The sequence below is a fragment of the Acipenser ruthenus genome, chromosome 7 (genome assembly GCF_902713425.1).
Source record: "Acipenser ruthenus chromosome 7, fAciRut3.2 maternal haplotype, whole genome shotgun sequence".
Classification (NCBI taxonomy): Eukaryota; Metazoa; Chordata; class Actinopteri; order Acipenseriformes; family Acipenseridae; genus Acipenser; species Acipenser ruthenus.
Window position 1 is genome coordinate 245,420 of NC_081195.1, and position 13,295 is coordinate 258,714.

A 13,295-nucleotide genomic window follows, 5' to 3' on the forward strand; every position below is an offset into this window, starting at 1 on the left:
AGGGGACTCCATCATTACCATACAATAAAGATGGGTTGCTTGAGACTTGAAGTCTTCAATTTGACAAAGTTCACGCTAATCAATATTTGAATTGCAGCACAGAGACCAGGCTGCAGTTGTGAATGGAGTGGAGACAGACTGAGGACAGAGAGGAGGAGACATTGTTTTACACAGAGAGTGTTCAGTGGAATGGGTTACCAACCATCAGGATCCTTCGAGAACAGACTAGATCAGGGGTCCCAACCATCAGGATTCTTCAAGAACCGACTAGATCAGGGCTACCAACCATCAGGATCCTTCAAGAACCGACTAGATCAGGGCTACCAACCATCAGGATCCTTCAAGAACCGACTAGATCAGGGCTACCAACCATCAGGATCCTTCAAGAACCGACTAGATCAGGGGTGTCCAATCACAGCGAGATCATTAACTACTAACTAACACAGGAGGCTGTGTGGTCCGGTGGTTAAAGAAAAGGGCTTGTAACCAGGAGGTCCCCGGTTCAAATCCCGGCTCACTCACTGTGTGATGCTGAGCAAGTCACTTAACCTCCTTGTGCTACGTCTTTTGGGTGAGACGTTGCTGTAAGTGACTCTGGACCCTGGACTAAATGGTAAGTTCTGTGCAAAATCACTAGGAACCGAACCGGATGAGCACTGATGGTTTGAATGGTTTCTAACTTTTCTGAGCATGATTCTTTCCTTAATCTGTCCGTCCCCATCTCTGCGAGTAGGTAAAGTCCCACTTACCCATACAGTAGAGGTTATCAAAGACCTGGTGCATCCTGACGATCTCGTAATACAGCTCATCGTAACTGCTGGGAGTCGGCAGGAAGGTATCGCCGTATGTTATAAACATGTTGAATAAATTGATCACCTGCAGCATAAAAAGAGAAAGGAATATCCATGGATACAAGTGCACACAATACTAGAGCCAGGTAAAGATGTCTCCCATACATCCCCATTGTCAGATACTAGAGCCATGTAAAGATGCCTCTCATACATCCCCATTGTCAGATACTAGAGCCATGTAAAGATGTCTCCCATACATCCCCATTGTCAGATACTAGAGCCATGTAAAGATGCCTCTCATACATCCCCATTGTCAGATACTAGAACCATGTAAAGATGCCTCTCATACATCCCCATTGTCAGATACTAGAGCCATGTAAAGATGCCTCTCATACATCCCCATTGTCAGATACTAGAGCCATGTAAAGATGCCTCCCATACATCCCCATTGTCAGATACTAGAGCCATGTAAAGATGTCTCCCATACATCCCCATTGTCACAGATACTTGAGCCATGTAAAGATGTCTCCCATACATCCCCATTGTCACAGATACTAGAGCCATGTAAAGATGCCTCCCATACATCCCCATTGTCAGATACTAGAGCCATGTAAAGATGCCTCCCATACACCCCCATTGTCAGATACTAGAGCCATGTAAAGATGTCTCCCATACATCCCCATTGTCAGATACTAGAGCCATGTAAAGATGCCTCCCATACATCCCCATTGTCAGATACTAGAGCCATGTAAAGATGCCTCCCATACATCCCCATTGTCAGATACTAGAGCCATGTAAAGATGCCTCCCATACACCCCCATTGTCAGATACTAGAGCCATGTAAAGATGTCTCCCATACATCCCCATTGTCAGATACTAGAGCCATGTAAAGATGCCTCCCATACATCCCCATTGTCACAGATACTAGAGCCATGTAAAGATGTCTCCCATACATCCCCATTGTCAGATACTAGAGCCATGTAAAGATGTCTCCCATACATCCCCATTGTCAGATACTAGAGCCATGTAAAGATGTCTCCCATACATCCCCATTGTCAGATACTAGAGCCATGTAAAGATGCCTCCCATACATCCCCATTGTCAGATACTAGAGCCATGTAAAGATGTCTCCCATACATCCCCATTGTCAGATACTAGAGCCATGTAAAGATGCCTCCCATACATCCCCATTGTCAGATACTAGAGCCATGTAAAGATGTTCCCATACATTTTTAAATGCACTAAAATAAAATTATATTTACATTAGCAAATTTGGGCAGACTGCCATCATCTGGATTTCTACTTTTCAATCTGACACTTTTCTGCATTCCTCTGAGTTTAACCTTACATCTCAGAAAGCACACAGTCAATATTCAGTTGGTATTGTTTACTGCATGCTCCTGTTACCAGTTAATGAAGATGGATGTTATAAATTGCATATTTAATTGCATACTTACAGCTTAGGAACCAAGTAAGAATGTGCAAGAAAAACTTACCAGCAGTGCCAGGTGAAAGATGTTGTACTTGGTCAGCAGAACGGTCTCATTTGACATGAGAAATTTCACCAGGTTAATGAGCGCTTCAATAGAAAAGAAACAACGACCTCAGCACTCGGTATCAAAGCCCCCTATTTCTAGTTCTGGTACGTCTAAAAGCTTTGATAACATTGTCCCCCAATTCGGAGCTCCTTTATAAAGAAAAGGACCATGGACCCCGGTGGGGGGGGGGGGGGGATTCAGGTGGTGCTGTTACTGTCAGTCTCGTATTGAAGGGACCAGGGACCCCGGGGGGGATTCAGGTGGTGCTGTTACTGTCAGTCTCGTATTGAAGGGACCAGGGACCCCAGGGGGGATTCAGGTGGTGCTGTTACTGTCAGTCTCGTATTGAAGGGACCAGGGACCCCGGGGGGGGATTCAGGTGGTGCTGTTACTGTCAGTCTCGTATTGAAGGGACCAGGGACCCCGGGGGGGATTCAGGTGGTGCTGTTACTGTCAGTCGGAGCATTAGGCGACACCAGGTGTCCATTTGCAGACAATAGCACAGATTCTACATACAGACTGCCAGCACAGAGACATGACTGGACACAGTCAGTCCTGGGGGTTGTCTACACACATATATCTAAATATACTATCTACCTCTACTACATGGAATGTGAAATACAGGACAGACTCTGTACATGAATGTTTGGAATAGGTACAGTTGACACAACACTGCCAAGCCTTTTTACAATTACAATTCCCAATTCACCCGTTCAGCTTAGTGTAACCAGGTCCTGATAGAAACCCTTTCGAGCTGAATGCCTTCATTAAAAACCAGGAGGATTAACAGCACCACACGAAAGTAGATTTCGCTGCTGTGGAGCATCATATGGACTTGCTAACTTTCAGAGCAGCTGGTAAAAGCACTGGAGCTGCAGCCTCATACCTCCATGCTGTGTTTCATGGAGTTTATTTCCAGTGTATTCTGGAACTGCTTCAGAAACAAAAACGCTTTAGTACAATGTGTTAGCTTGTGCACTACATACTGTACTCTATACACAGCCTTACCTGACCAGAGCTCCCTCCAAGTGTAGTGTAGTCTAACTCGGCACTTCTTCTGATAGCAGATCAGCTTGTGAACTACCTGCACACAGCGGCTGTGATAGGGGACAGACAGACAGACAGACTGGTGTCAGAATGAGGCTTCCTCGCTAAAACTCTTCATGCAATAAACACATGTATTTTTAACTATTAAAACAAAACAAAATGCATACTTTCTTTTTTAAAGTATAAAATTGTTGAAAAAGCCTTTATTCTATCATTAAAAAAATAAAATAACAATAAAAAAGGTGACAAGCTACCACAAGTCATTGCTTTATTCACAGGTCACAAAGAGAGTAAATGCATGTTCTACCAGGATGCAGTTCAATCTGCGTGGGAGTGCGTGTGTTAAGCTTGCTAACTGGTTCTGTGCCCTCTTACATGTAGAGGTCCATGGGAAACTCCTTCATCATGTGAGTTACTATAAATTCCACCATCAGATCTGCAAGAAACACAGAGTCAGAAGAGTCAGGAGCTCACACAGGTCAGGAAGCCTCTCTGTCTGCAGGGCTGCCTTTTATTCTAGTCCTAGATTATTCTACATTAATTCTGCTTCCCAGCTTTCGGGTTAGGGGGGTTAGGGTTAGGGTACCAGGTCACATCACCTATGATGTGACTTGTTCATTTTTTAATCTTGGTGTTGCATTAATACAAGTTAAAAATATTTTGCTGAACAAATCCTGAGTGAGGATTCCCTTTGTTGCAAACAGGGACACCTGTCCAACATTACAGGGTTCTCCCAATACAACATGCTGGGGAGCAGAGGGCTCCCCTTGGTGTTTTCCAGCAGCCCCCACACATCCCCAAGCCAGTCTGATAACCAAGGACAAGTTCTAATAGCAGTCAGGTCAACCTGATGCAGATGATCTAGTGTCCACTAAGAGTGAAACATGTGCTCACCTAACACTGCACACACCAGGGGTCTGGAGGGGATGTTCTTGTCTGCTCCCTTCTTCCTGTGTCTCATGGGCTGCAAACGAAACAGAAGCAAAGGTGTGAGTAACCTGGCACAGAGGATACCCTAATGGCCAGTAGAAGTGGACTATAGGAGGCTACAGCAAATGTGGCATGAACTGTGGCAGATCTATATTTAAAATGTAACCCATGAATCCATCTACCCATTCTCCATCTCCACTAGCTACCCCCGTGATGATGTCCCGAGTCCTCCAGGGAATGCACATTTTTGACTCAATACCACAATGTAGGGGAAGTAGCAGACAATCTGTGCTACAGAAAGTTCAGTATGAGCCCCACATTAACAGCAGGGGGACACATCGGCACGACAACGATGGAGTATACAGCAGGCACAAGGCATATTAGCCTAAGGGAAAACAGATGACCTTTGTAGTGTTGTCATGTGGTATTTCCCAGGGAAACAAACAAACTAACAGGGTCTAAATCATTACTCCCAGCAGAGATGCTCACCATTCTGTGCAGGTTAACTCTGAAATTCATGTTGTCGTCGTGCAGAAAGGCGTTGGCGTATTGATCCTGCAACACAGACAAACAGTAAGAGAGGATCAAGAGCTCCAGACAGCAGAGCTGCTCAGAAACAGACACCTATCCAGCACAGGCCTTCACTGGTTGAAACACAAAGTATGTCGAATTAGACAGCCTAGAAATACAAATTGGTCCCACAGGGCTTTAACGAGGTAATGCTCATACAATGTACTGCTTTTGTACTTGTTTTACATGACAAGGTGCTACCACTGAGGTTGAGATTACCTACCTCTGCTATGCAAGTCAGAATGATGAGGCACAGCTTGGCACTATTCAGTCTGTGTTCGTCTGAAAGGAAGGACAGCCTGCTTCATTACTGTTGAATATTATTGTAAAATGCCGTGGCTTTCGCCTCCCTGCGTTGATTCCAGAGCAGCTCTTACCTTTGGTGTCCTGCATGACGATGGAGGAGTACTTGAGGAAGGTGATGAGAAGATTACTGGTCTGGAGGTTGGGGTCAAGGGGCAGCTCTGTGGAACTCATCACTGAAAACAAAAGGGAATGCCTGGGTGACTGGCTCCTTTAATCAGAGGGGTTTACAAAGCACTGCAGCCAACTTTACATGCCCTGACTTCAAAATGAAACCTCTCAAAACCAGTGCACCAAGCACCTTTCAATTCAGCATTGTTAAAGGTCTGTGTACAAGCTGGTGAGAGGAGAGCTCTTATTTACCATCCACTGAGGGTGGGGCGGTTCCCAGCGGCGCTGTGGGTGTGGTTGGAACCGGGGCTGAAGGGGTCGTCACCAAGTCAATCTCTGGATGACTCTACAAAGAAAGTAAAGAACATCTTAACCACAAAATCTTCATGTTCATGTTTAATGAATGAATTACAAATCTTCCCTGCTACCTATAAACAGGGAAGCATCCAGGTGTAACAGAAATATATTCAGAAGTATCGCTGCACAATATACTGTAAATGTAATAGAAATGTGTAACGATGCACAGCACATCATCATTCTATTACTGCTAACGGCAACAACAACAGCACAATCCCACACTTTACACTTTCATCAAATATCAAGCACAGTGCAGTATTTTACAGGTCAAACGGTAGTGCTTTTAACAAACCCTACCTGTGCAAGGACAGTGATAAAGTTTCTGTTTAAATGGACTGCTTCGTATAAGGCCAAAAGAATCGCTTCATTGGTCCTGTGGAAAAAGGAAAATACATTGGCTTCGAACGTTCAGGACAGACTCGCCAAGATGCAACATCTTACTTTCAGGTAGGTCTTGTCCCCATTTAGAAAGCAAATGTAACTAATTGTGGTACTGTATTAGAATTCAGAGGCAAAACTAGAAGGAACCAAGGTCTGGATTCATTCAAAATGATGGCAGTGCCATAACCATTACCAGCCACAGCAACGGCATCACTGCTATCTTAACATTCATTCAGACCCAAGTCAAGGTTTCTAGAGCTTTAACACACGACGAGTGGTTCAAGGTTGGAGGATGGATTTGAATTCATTAAACAAGTTGTCACACTGGGGTTTACAATCATAGAAAGTGGACTGAACTTCTGTTCTGCTGATCTCAGACAGTGCCCACGCAAAGCTTAGCTGTGAAGCCCTAGCTGGGTTGCTTAGCTTCGGAAATGCAATTACAGTAGATCTTTTGGAACGCGATGCACATGGTCAATTTCACTTCAATGGAGTAATCTTATGAAATGAAACACAATGCTACTGTAGCTGATTTCACAGATTACATTAAAATGTAATCTGTATGGTTTTAGCTTCTTAACTGTAAATCTAGTGTACTCACAAGCCTCAATGTCCTTGATTTGTGTATATGAAGATGCCCAATTATGGACCGCATTACAATGAAACACTTGGGTATGATCAGTAGAAAAACAATCTGGTCTGTTACTTACTGTACAGAGATCTTCTCCTCTGCATCTGCAATGAACATACTGCCCACCTGTGGATAAACAGAGGTACTGCACTTTGATACAAACTGTATTAAGAATACAAAGCTTGTGAAACAGGAATCACTTTAACAGAGCGCTGTTCATCCAAACAGTATAACACGGGAGGCTTGGCTGTCTTACTTGTTCCAAATATTTTTTGCCACTTGCTTTGAATCTTAAATTAAATAAATAAAAACTTTATGTTTAAATTAAAAAAAGTTATGTTTAAATTATAAGTAGCAAACTTTTGAAATGTAGTTTTGTCACTGCTCGTCAGCATATCAAGTCTCTGAACTCCCCTCGTCCCATCCTTCCTGAGTCCCACCTCTGCTCTAGTAGTTTTGTCACTGCTCGTTAACATATCAAGTCTCTGAACTCCTCTCGTCCCATCCTTCCTGAGTCACACCTCTGCTCTAGTAGTTTTGTCACTGCTCGTTAACATATCAAGTCTCTGAACTCCTCTCGTCCCATCCTTCCTGAGTCCCACCTCTGCTCTAGTAGTTTTGTCACTGCTCGTTAACATATCAAGTCTCTGAACTCCTCTCGTCTCATCCTTCCCGAGTCCCACCTCTGCTCTAGTTGTTTTGTCACTGCTCGTTAACATATCAAGTCTCTGAACTCCTCTCGTCCCATCCTTCCTGAGTCCCACCTCTGCTCTATGTTAATAGCGCAGACCAAGACATCACGCATGTACTGAAAAAATATCTCTACATACACAGCTCAATTGAGGACCAAGAAAATAAATACATAGAGAACAATCTGAATGATATTGAATGCAGGCTGAGGGTACACAGTTACACAAGCTAAAAGGTAGACAGCAAACAGAGGCTGCCAATGTGGAACTGGGAAGGTAAAAAGTACAAGGAGGACTCCAGATAACCCTTACCATGGTGGTGAGAGCGGAGAAAAAGCCCCCTTGGTTCTCCTCCTCTTTGTCTTTGTACTGCCTGTAAGGAGTAGAGTGACCTCAATTACCCCATGAGTACACAGCTCTCTACCACACCAGCAATGGAATTACTGTGTGCACAGGGCAGATATTACCAAGACAATGTCAAAACACACTGTGTGCACAGGGCAGATATGACCATGACAATGTCAAAACACACTGTGTGCACAGGGCAGATATGACCAAGACAATGTCAAAACACACTGTGTGCACAGGGCAGATATGACCAAGACAATGTCAAAACACACTGTGTGCACAGGGCAGATATGACCAAGACAATGTCAAAACACACTGTGTGCACAGGGCAGATATGACCAAGACAATGTCAAAACACACTGTGTGCACAGGGCAGATATGACCAAGACAATGTCAACACACACTGTGTGCACAGGGCAGATATGACCAAGACAATGTCAACACACACTGTGTGCACAGGACAGATATTACCAAGACAATGTCAAAACACACTGTGTGCACAGGGCAGATATTACCATGACAATGTCAAAACACACTGTGTGCACAGGGCAGATATGACCAAGACAATGTCAAAACACACTGTGTGCACAGGGCAGATATGACCAAGACAATGTCAAAACACACTGTGTGCACAGGGCAGATATGACCAAGACAATGTCAAAACACACTGTGTGCACAGGGCAGATATGACCATGACAATGTCAAAACACACTGTGTGCACAGGGCAGATATGACCAAGACAATGTCAAAACACACTGTGTGCACAGGGCAGATATGACCAAGACAATGTCAAAACACACTGCGTGCACAGGGCAGATATGACCAAGACAATGTCAAAACACACTCTGTGCACAGGGCAGATATGACCAAGACAATGTCAAAACACACTGCGTGCACAGGGCAGATATGACCAAGACAATGTCAAAACACACTGTGTGCACAGGACAGATATTACCAAGACAATGTCAAAACACACTGTGTGCACAGGACAGATATTACCAAGACAATGTCAAAACACACTGTGTGCACAGGGCAGATATTACCAAGACAATGTCAAAACACACTGTGTGCACAGGGCAGATATTACCAAGACAATGTCAAAACACACTGTGTGCACAGGGCAGATATGACCAAGACAATGTCAACACACACTGTGTGCACAGGGCAGGTATGACCATGACAATGTCAAAACACACTGTGTGCACAGGGCAGATATGACCATGACAATGTCAAAACACACTGTGTGCACAGGGCAGATATGACCATGACAATGTCAAAACACACTGTGTGCACAGGGCAGATATTACCATGACAATGTCAAAACACACTGTGTGCACAGGGCAGGTATTACCAAGACAACGTCAAAACACACTGTGTGCACAGGGCAGGTATGACCATGACAATGTCAAAACACACTGTGTGCACAGGGCAGATATGACCATGACAATGTCAAAACACACTGTGTGCACAGGGCAGATATGACCATGACAATGTCAAAACACACTGTGTGCACAGGGCAGATATTACCATGACAATGTCAAAACACACTGTGTGCACAGGGCAGGTATTACCAAGACAATGTCAAAACACACTGTGTGCACAGGGCAGATATTACCAAGACAACGTCAAAACACACTGTGTGCACAGGGCAGGTATGACCATGACAATGTCAAAACACACTGTGTGCACAGGGCAGATATGACCATGACAATGTCAAAACACACTGTGTGCACAGGGCAGATATGACCATGACAATGTCAAAACACACTGTGTGCACAGGGCAGGTATGACCATGACAATGTCAAAACACACTGCGTGCACAGGGCAGATATGACCAAGACAATGTCAAAACACACTGTGTGCACAGGGCAGGTATTACCATGACAATGTCAAAACACACTGTGTGCACAGGGCAGGTATTACCATGACAATGTCAAAACACACTGTGTGCACAGGGCAGGTATTACCATGACAATGTCAAAACACACTGTGTGCACAGGGCAGATATGACCAAGACAATGTCAAAACACACTGTGTGCACAGGGCAGGTATTACCATGACAATGTCAAAACACACTGTGTGCACAGGGCAGGTATTACCATGACAATGTCTCCATGCAGTGCTGCGATGACACCTACCTGTTATACTCTGACAGGGCTTGTGAGATCACCAGTCCCTTTCCCTGCAAAGACAAAGAAAGTTCTGATTATCTATTCGCTTCACTCTGTAGATGTGTGTGTTCCATTGTACACCAACAACTGACTTGCACTGACTAGCATTAAACAACATTGTGTAATACAGCTTAGGGAACACAGCGCAATTCACTTACATTTAATGTGGTCTCATCATCAACTATAGACAACTTCACTATGTACGGGTTTACAGACTGCAAAAAAAAGAAAGAAAGAAACACATAGGTTAGTTAGGCTTTCTAACGCAGTGATATTATCAACATGAACCCACAGCTTCTGCAATACTCAATACCAGTTAAAGATAGCACTTTTTAATATTTAGTGTTTCTATACACACAGTTAGTTCATCAGTGTGCACTTCAGGTCCAAACAGAGCGGATCTAAATCACCACTTCCTGGAACTCTTCACATACTTTTACCAACAGAAACCGATGAAAAAGACACATGGACTGTTAGACATTCGATTTTCATATTTTATTTATATCAGTATTAAGCATCTCATGTAACTCTAACACCACCTGCTTTTCTGAGCCACAGCTCATAGAAAGTCATGATTCATCTGAACAAAACTGTGGCCAAGCTAAACATCGCGGCCAGGATCACCTGAATAAACCCCATGTGTGTTTTCAAAGTGCTGTATTATGTGCATGCTGTTGTAATTTTAAAAAATGGTACACCCACCTTGTGGGATAAGATGTGCTTCAGTTAATATAGTTTTATGTAGCTGTTTCCCCACCACTGAAGAAAGATGGGTTAAAGAGAAAAGCTTGCCTCGTATTTCCTGTAGTTAACCAGAAGAGCCAGGAGGACGACTGTGTCATAGCCATGCTGCCTCCTACTGGAAGAACTGGAGAGGATCTGCAAAGCAAGGCTGTGCAGTGAATCAGGGGAACCTGCGTCCTGTACTAGCAGCACTGCATTCTACCAACCTGACCTTCCACACTGATCCTCGTGGTATAAAAACCCTAACAGTTACCAGGGAACACTCACCAAAGGAATGTTTCAGTCTTTGAGATGTGCAAACAAAAGCTCTAAACAACAGACTTGCACACCCTTCCCTCTACCCATCAACTGGATATTAATGTAAAACTGAGAAACACAGTGAAGTAGAGAAACATTTTGGCAAAGCGCCTTCATCAGTGTAAGGCAGCAAGTGAATGTTCTCTGGCATTGGAAAACAGTTCCCTTACACTGCAAGAGTCTCCAGAACTGCACTCAGTCAAAGAATAGATGAAAGGAATGCTCTGCACAATGGCATATAGAAAGGCTGCTGGCATAAGCACAATAGATGGAATCACGGCTGTATGAAAACATGGAAACCATTATAAAGCTTTTATTCAAAGCTTTTAATTATGTGCCTTTAACTAGTCAATCTGTAAAAACCCTGCCATTTTAAACATTATTATTATTATTATTATTATTATTATTTATTTCTTAGCAGACGCCCTTATCCAGGGCTACTTACAATTGTTATAAGATATCACATTATTTTTACATACAATTACCCATTTATACAGTTGGGTTTTTAGTGGAGCAATCTAGGTAAAGTACCTTGCTCAAGGGTACAGCAGCAGTGTCCCTCACCTGGAATTGAACCCACAACCCTACGGTCAAGAGTCCAGAGCCCTAACCACTACTCCACACTGCTGCCCGAACATGTAAGCATTACTATTCCAGCGTGTTCTAATCTGTTCTAGTGTTTATTAGCACCCCATTGCTGTGCTCTTTTGTACACCCAACAGAATGTGTAACATTTCAGGGCTGCTCCTTCACAAAGCAAAATCAATCCAACAAGTGGTGTGCAAGCTTTCATAGAAACAAACATCCATCCACACAAGCCAACATGTAGCATGTCAGCTGCAGCCTCTCTCTCCCAACTCACCTGCAGGATGGCCTCAAAGATGCTGTTGATCATGACGTACTCCAGGATTGTGTTCTGGCTGATGTTATCCGTCACCTGAAATGCAAGGCATCGTAAAGACATGTGCCAGCGTGGCAGGGTGCTTCACACCGCTGCAGCAGGGCTGCCTAGTAAGGGGAACCATCTCCAACGGCTTGGAAATGCATGAAAGTATGAACAGGCTTTACTTTCCTAACATTGCAGTACTGTGGGTTGAACAACAAGACTGGGCTTAGCCCACATGAATACAATCAGCACTGACAGGCAGAGGTGCAAGTAGACCAAATGTCTGAACGCAGCAGGGTAAGGTGGCACGGGTTCTACCGGTCAAATGAATGAATGAACGACTGAATGAAACTATACCGTCACTAAACAGAGAAGAAGCTTCAGACAGAGGCTTTTCAGGCTTTCTGATCCATCACCACACAGCAGTGTATCCAAACTCTCCATCAGGTCCTGAAATCAGAGAACGCCATAGTCACCAAACATACAAGGGCACAGTATTTTACACATTAACCTGAAGAAGAAAATAATCTGTCTCTAGAAAATACTGCGGCAGACCAAGTTTCTATAAAGGGGACTCAACTAGAAAACGTTTGAGAATTGCTGGTCTAGTCGTTCTCTTAAAAGCCACAATGCACTTTCTGTAAGACAGAGCCCCCAATTAACACAGTACTGAGTGTGGTCTTACCAGTGCATGTTTTACACAGCCTCATCACTCCACTCCTCCACTTCCTCCCCACCCATCAGATCCACTCCTCCATGCCCTTCTCCCAGTCCCAGCCTCACCTTCATGCGCAGCTCTGCCTTGTCAAAGCCCATCAGCATGTTGATGATGTCAAAGCCTGACGTTGACTTATTCTTCTGGTGAACCCCTCGAAACAGGGCACATAAAGTCTGGGAAAGAGCGTGAAGGACTGAATAAACAGAAAGCCAGTAACACTAACAGCATTGTAACTGCTTGGATAAAGAGAACTGCTGAGTGAGTTTCCATATGCTAACTCCTCATTCAGAAAGAACTAGTCATGTGCATGTGTGCATTTTTCAAAATAATATTTTCTTGTGTACTAAATTGCAGAGATCCTTTTATAAATGAGTGCCCTTATTCATAAAAAATATCAGATTTTAAAATGATCTACAGAAAATAAGTCAGCGCCATGGAGCTTCATTGAAGGATGTGAAATAACTTTTTAAAACAAATGACTGTAAAGCTTCATTAATCTGATGAGCAGACCTGAAAGAAATCGCATGCATTACTCTCCCTGGGGTTCAAGGACTCGTGGACACTCCAGTTCAACTGCCAATTGTACAGTGTACCTTTTCATTAGCATAACTTACATTTATAAATTAGATTCCCCCCATTATGTCTGAGAAAATTGTCATAACTTATGATGCAACACAATGTTATAACAGACTGTACATGCTTTTTATTTTTTTTTATTTATATCAACTTTAAAATGTCGTTCATTATATGAGGCAAATGTCCTGTTTCAAAGAGGATGCATTA

At 43.6% G+C, this 13,295-nt stretch overlaps 1 protein-coding gene across 5 annotated transcripts in view; it reads right to left on the reverse strand.

Annotated features, from left to right (window-relative positions):
* Positions 1-13,295, reverse strand: part of LOC117415693 (armadillo-like helical domain-containing protein 3) — a 40,078-nt gene that overhangs the window by 22,154 nt on the left and 4,629 nt on the right. For all 5 annotated transcript variants that reach the window (XM_059025980.1, XM_059025982.1, XM_059025981.1 and 2 more), the window contains 18 exons: positions 12,578-12,685; positions 12,152-12,244; positions 11,771-11,845; positions 10,660-10,746; positions 10,026-10,082; positions 9,835-9,878; positions 7,661-7,721; positions 6,739-6,785; positions 5,945-6,020; positions 5,543-5,636; positions 5,254-5,355; positions 5,100-5,158; positions 4,796-4,861; positions 4,271-4,340; positions 3,752-3,812; positions 3,338-3,426; positions 2,288-2,370; positions 750-876 (listed from right to left, as the gene is read on the reverse strand). In XM_059025980.1, the coding sequence (XP_058881963.1) occupies positions 750-876; positions 2,288-2,370; positions 3,338-3,426; positions 3,752-3,812; positions 4,271-4,340; positions 4,796-4,861; positions 5,100-5,158; positions 5,254-5,355; positions 5,543-5,636; positions 5,945-6,020; positions 6,739-6,785; positions 7,661-7,721; positions 9,835-9,878; positions 10,026-10,082; positions 10,660-10,746; positions 11,771-11,845; positions 12,152-12,244; positions 12,578-12,685 (1,399 nt within the window). The remainder of the gene's footprint in view (positions 1-749; positions 877-2,287; positions 2,371-3,337; positions 3,427-3,751; positions 3,813-4,270; positions 4,341-4,795; positions 4,862-5,099; positions 5,159-5,253; positions 5,356-5,542; positions 5,637-5,944; positions 6,021-6,738; positions 6,786-7,660; positions 7,722-9,834; positions 9,879-10,025; positions 10,083-10,659; positions 10,747-11,770; positions 11,846-12,151; positions 12,245-12,577; positions 12,686-13,295) is intronic.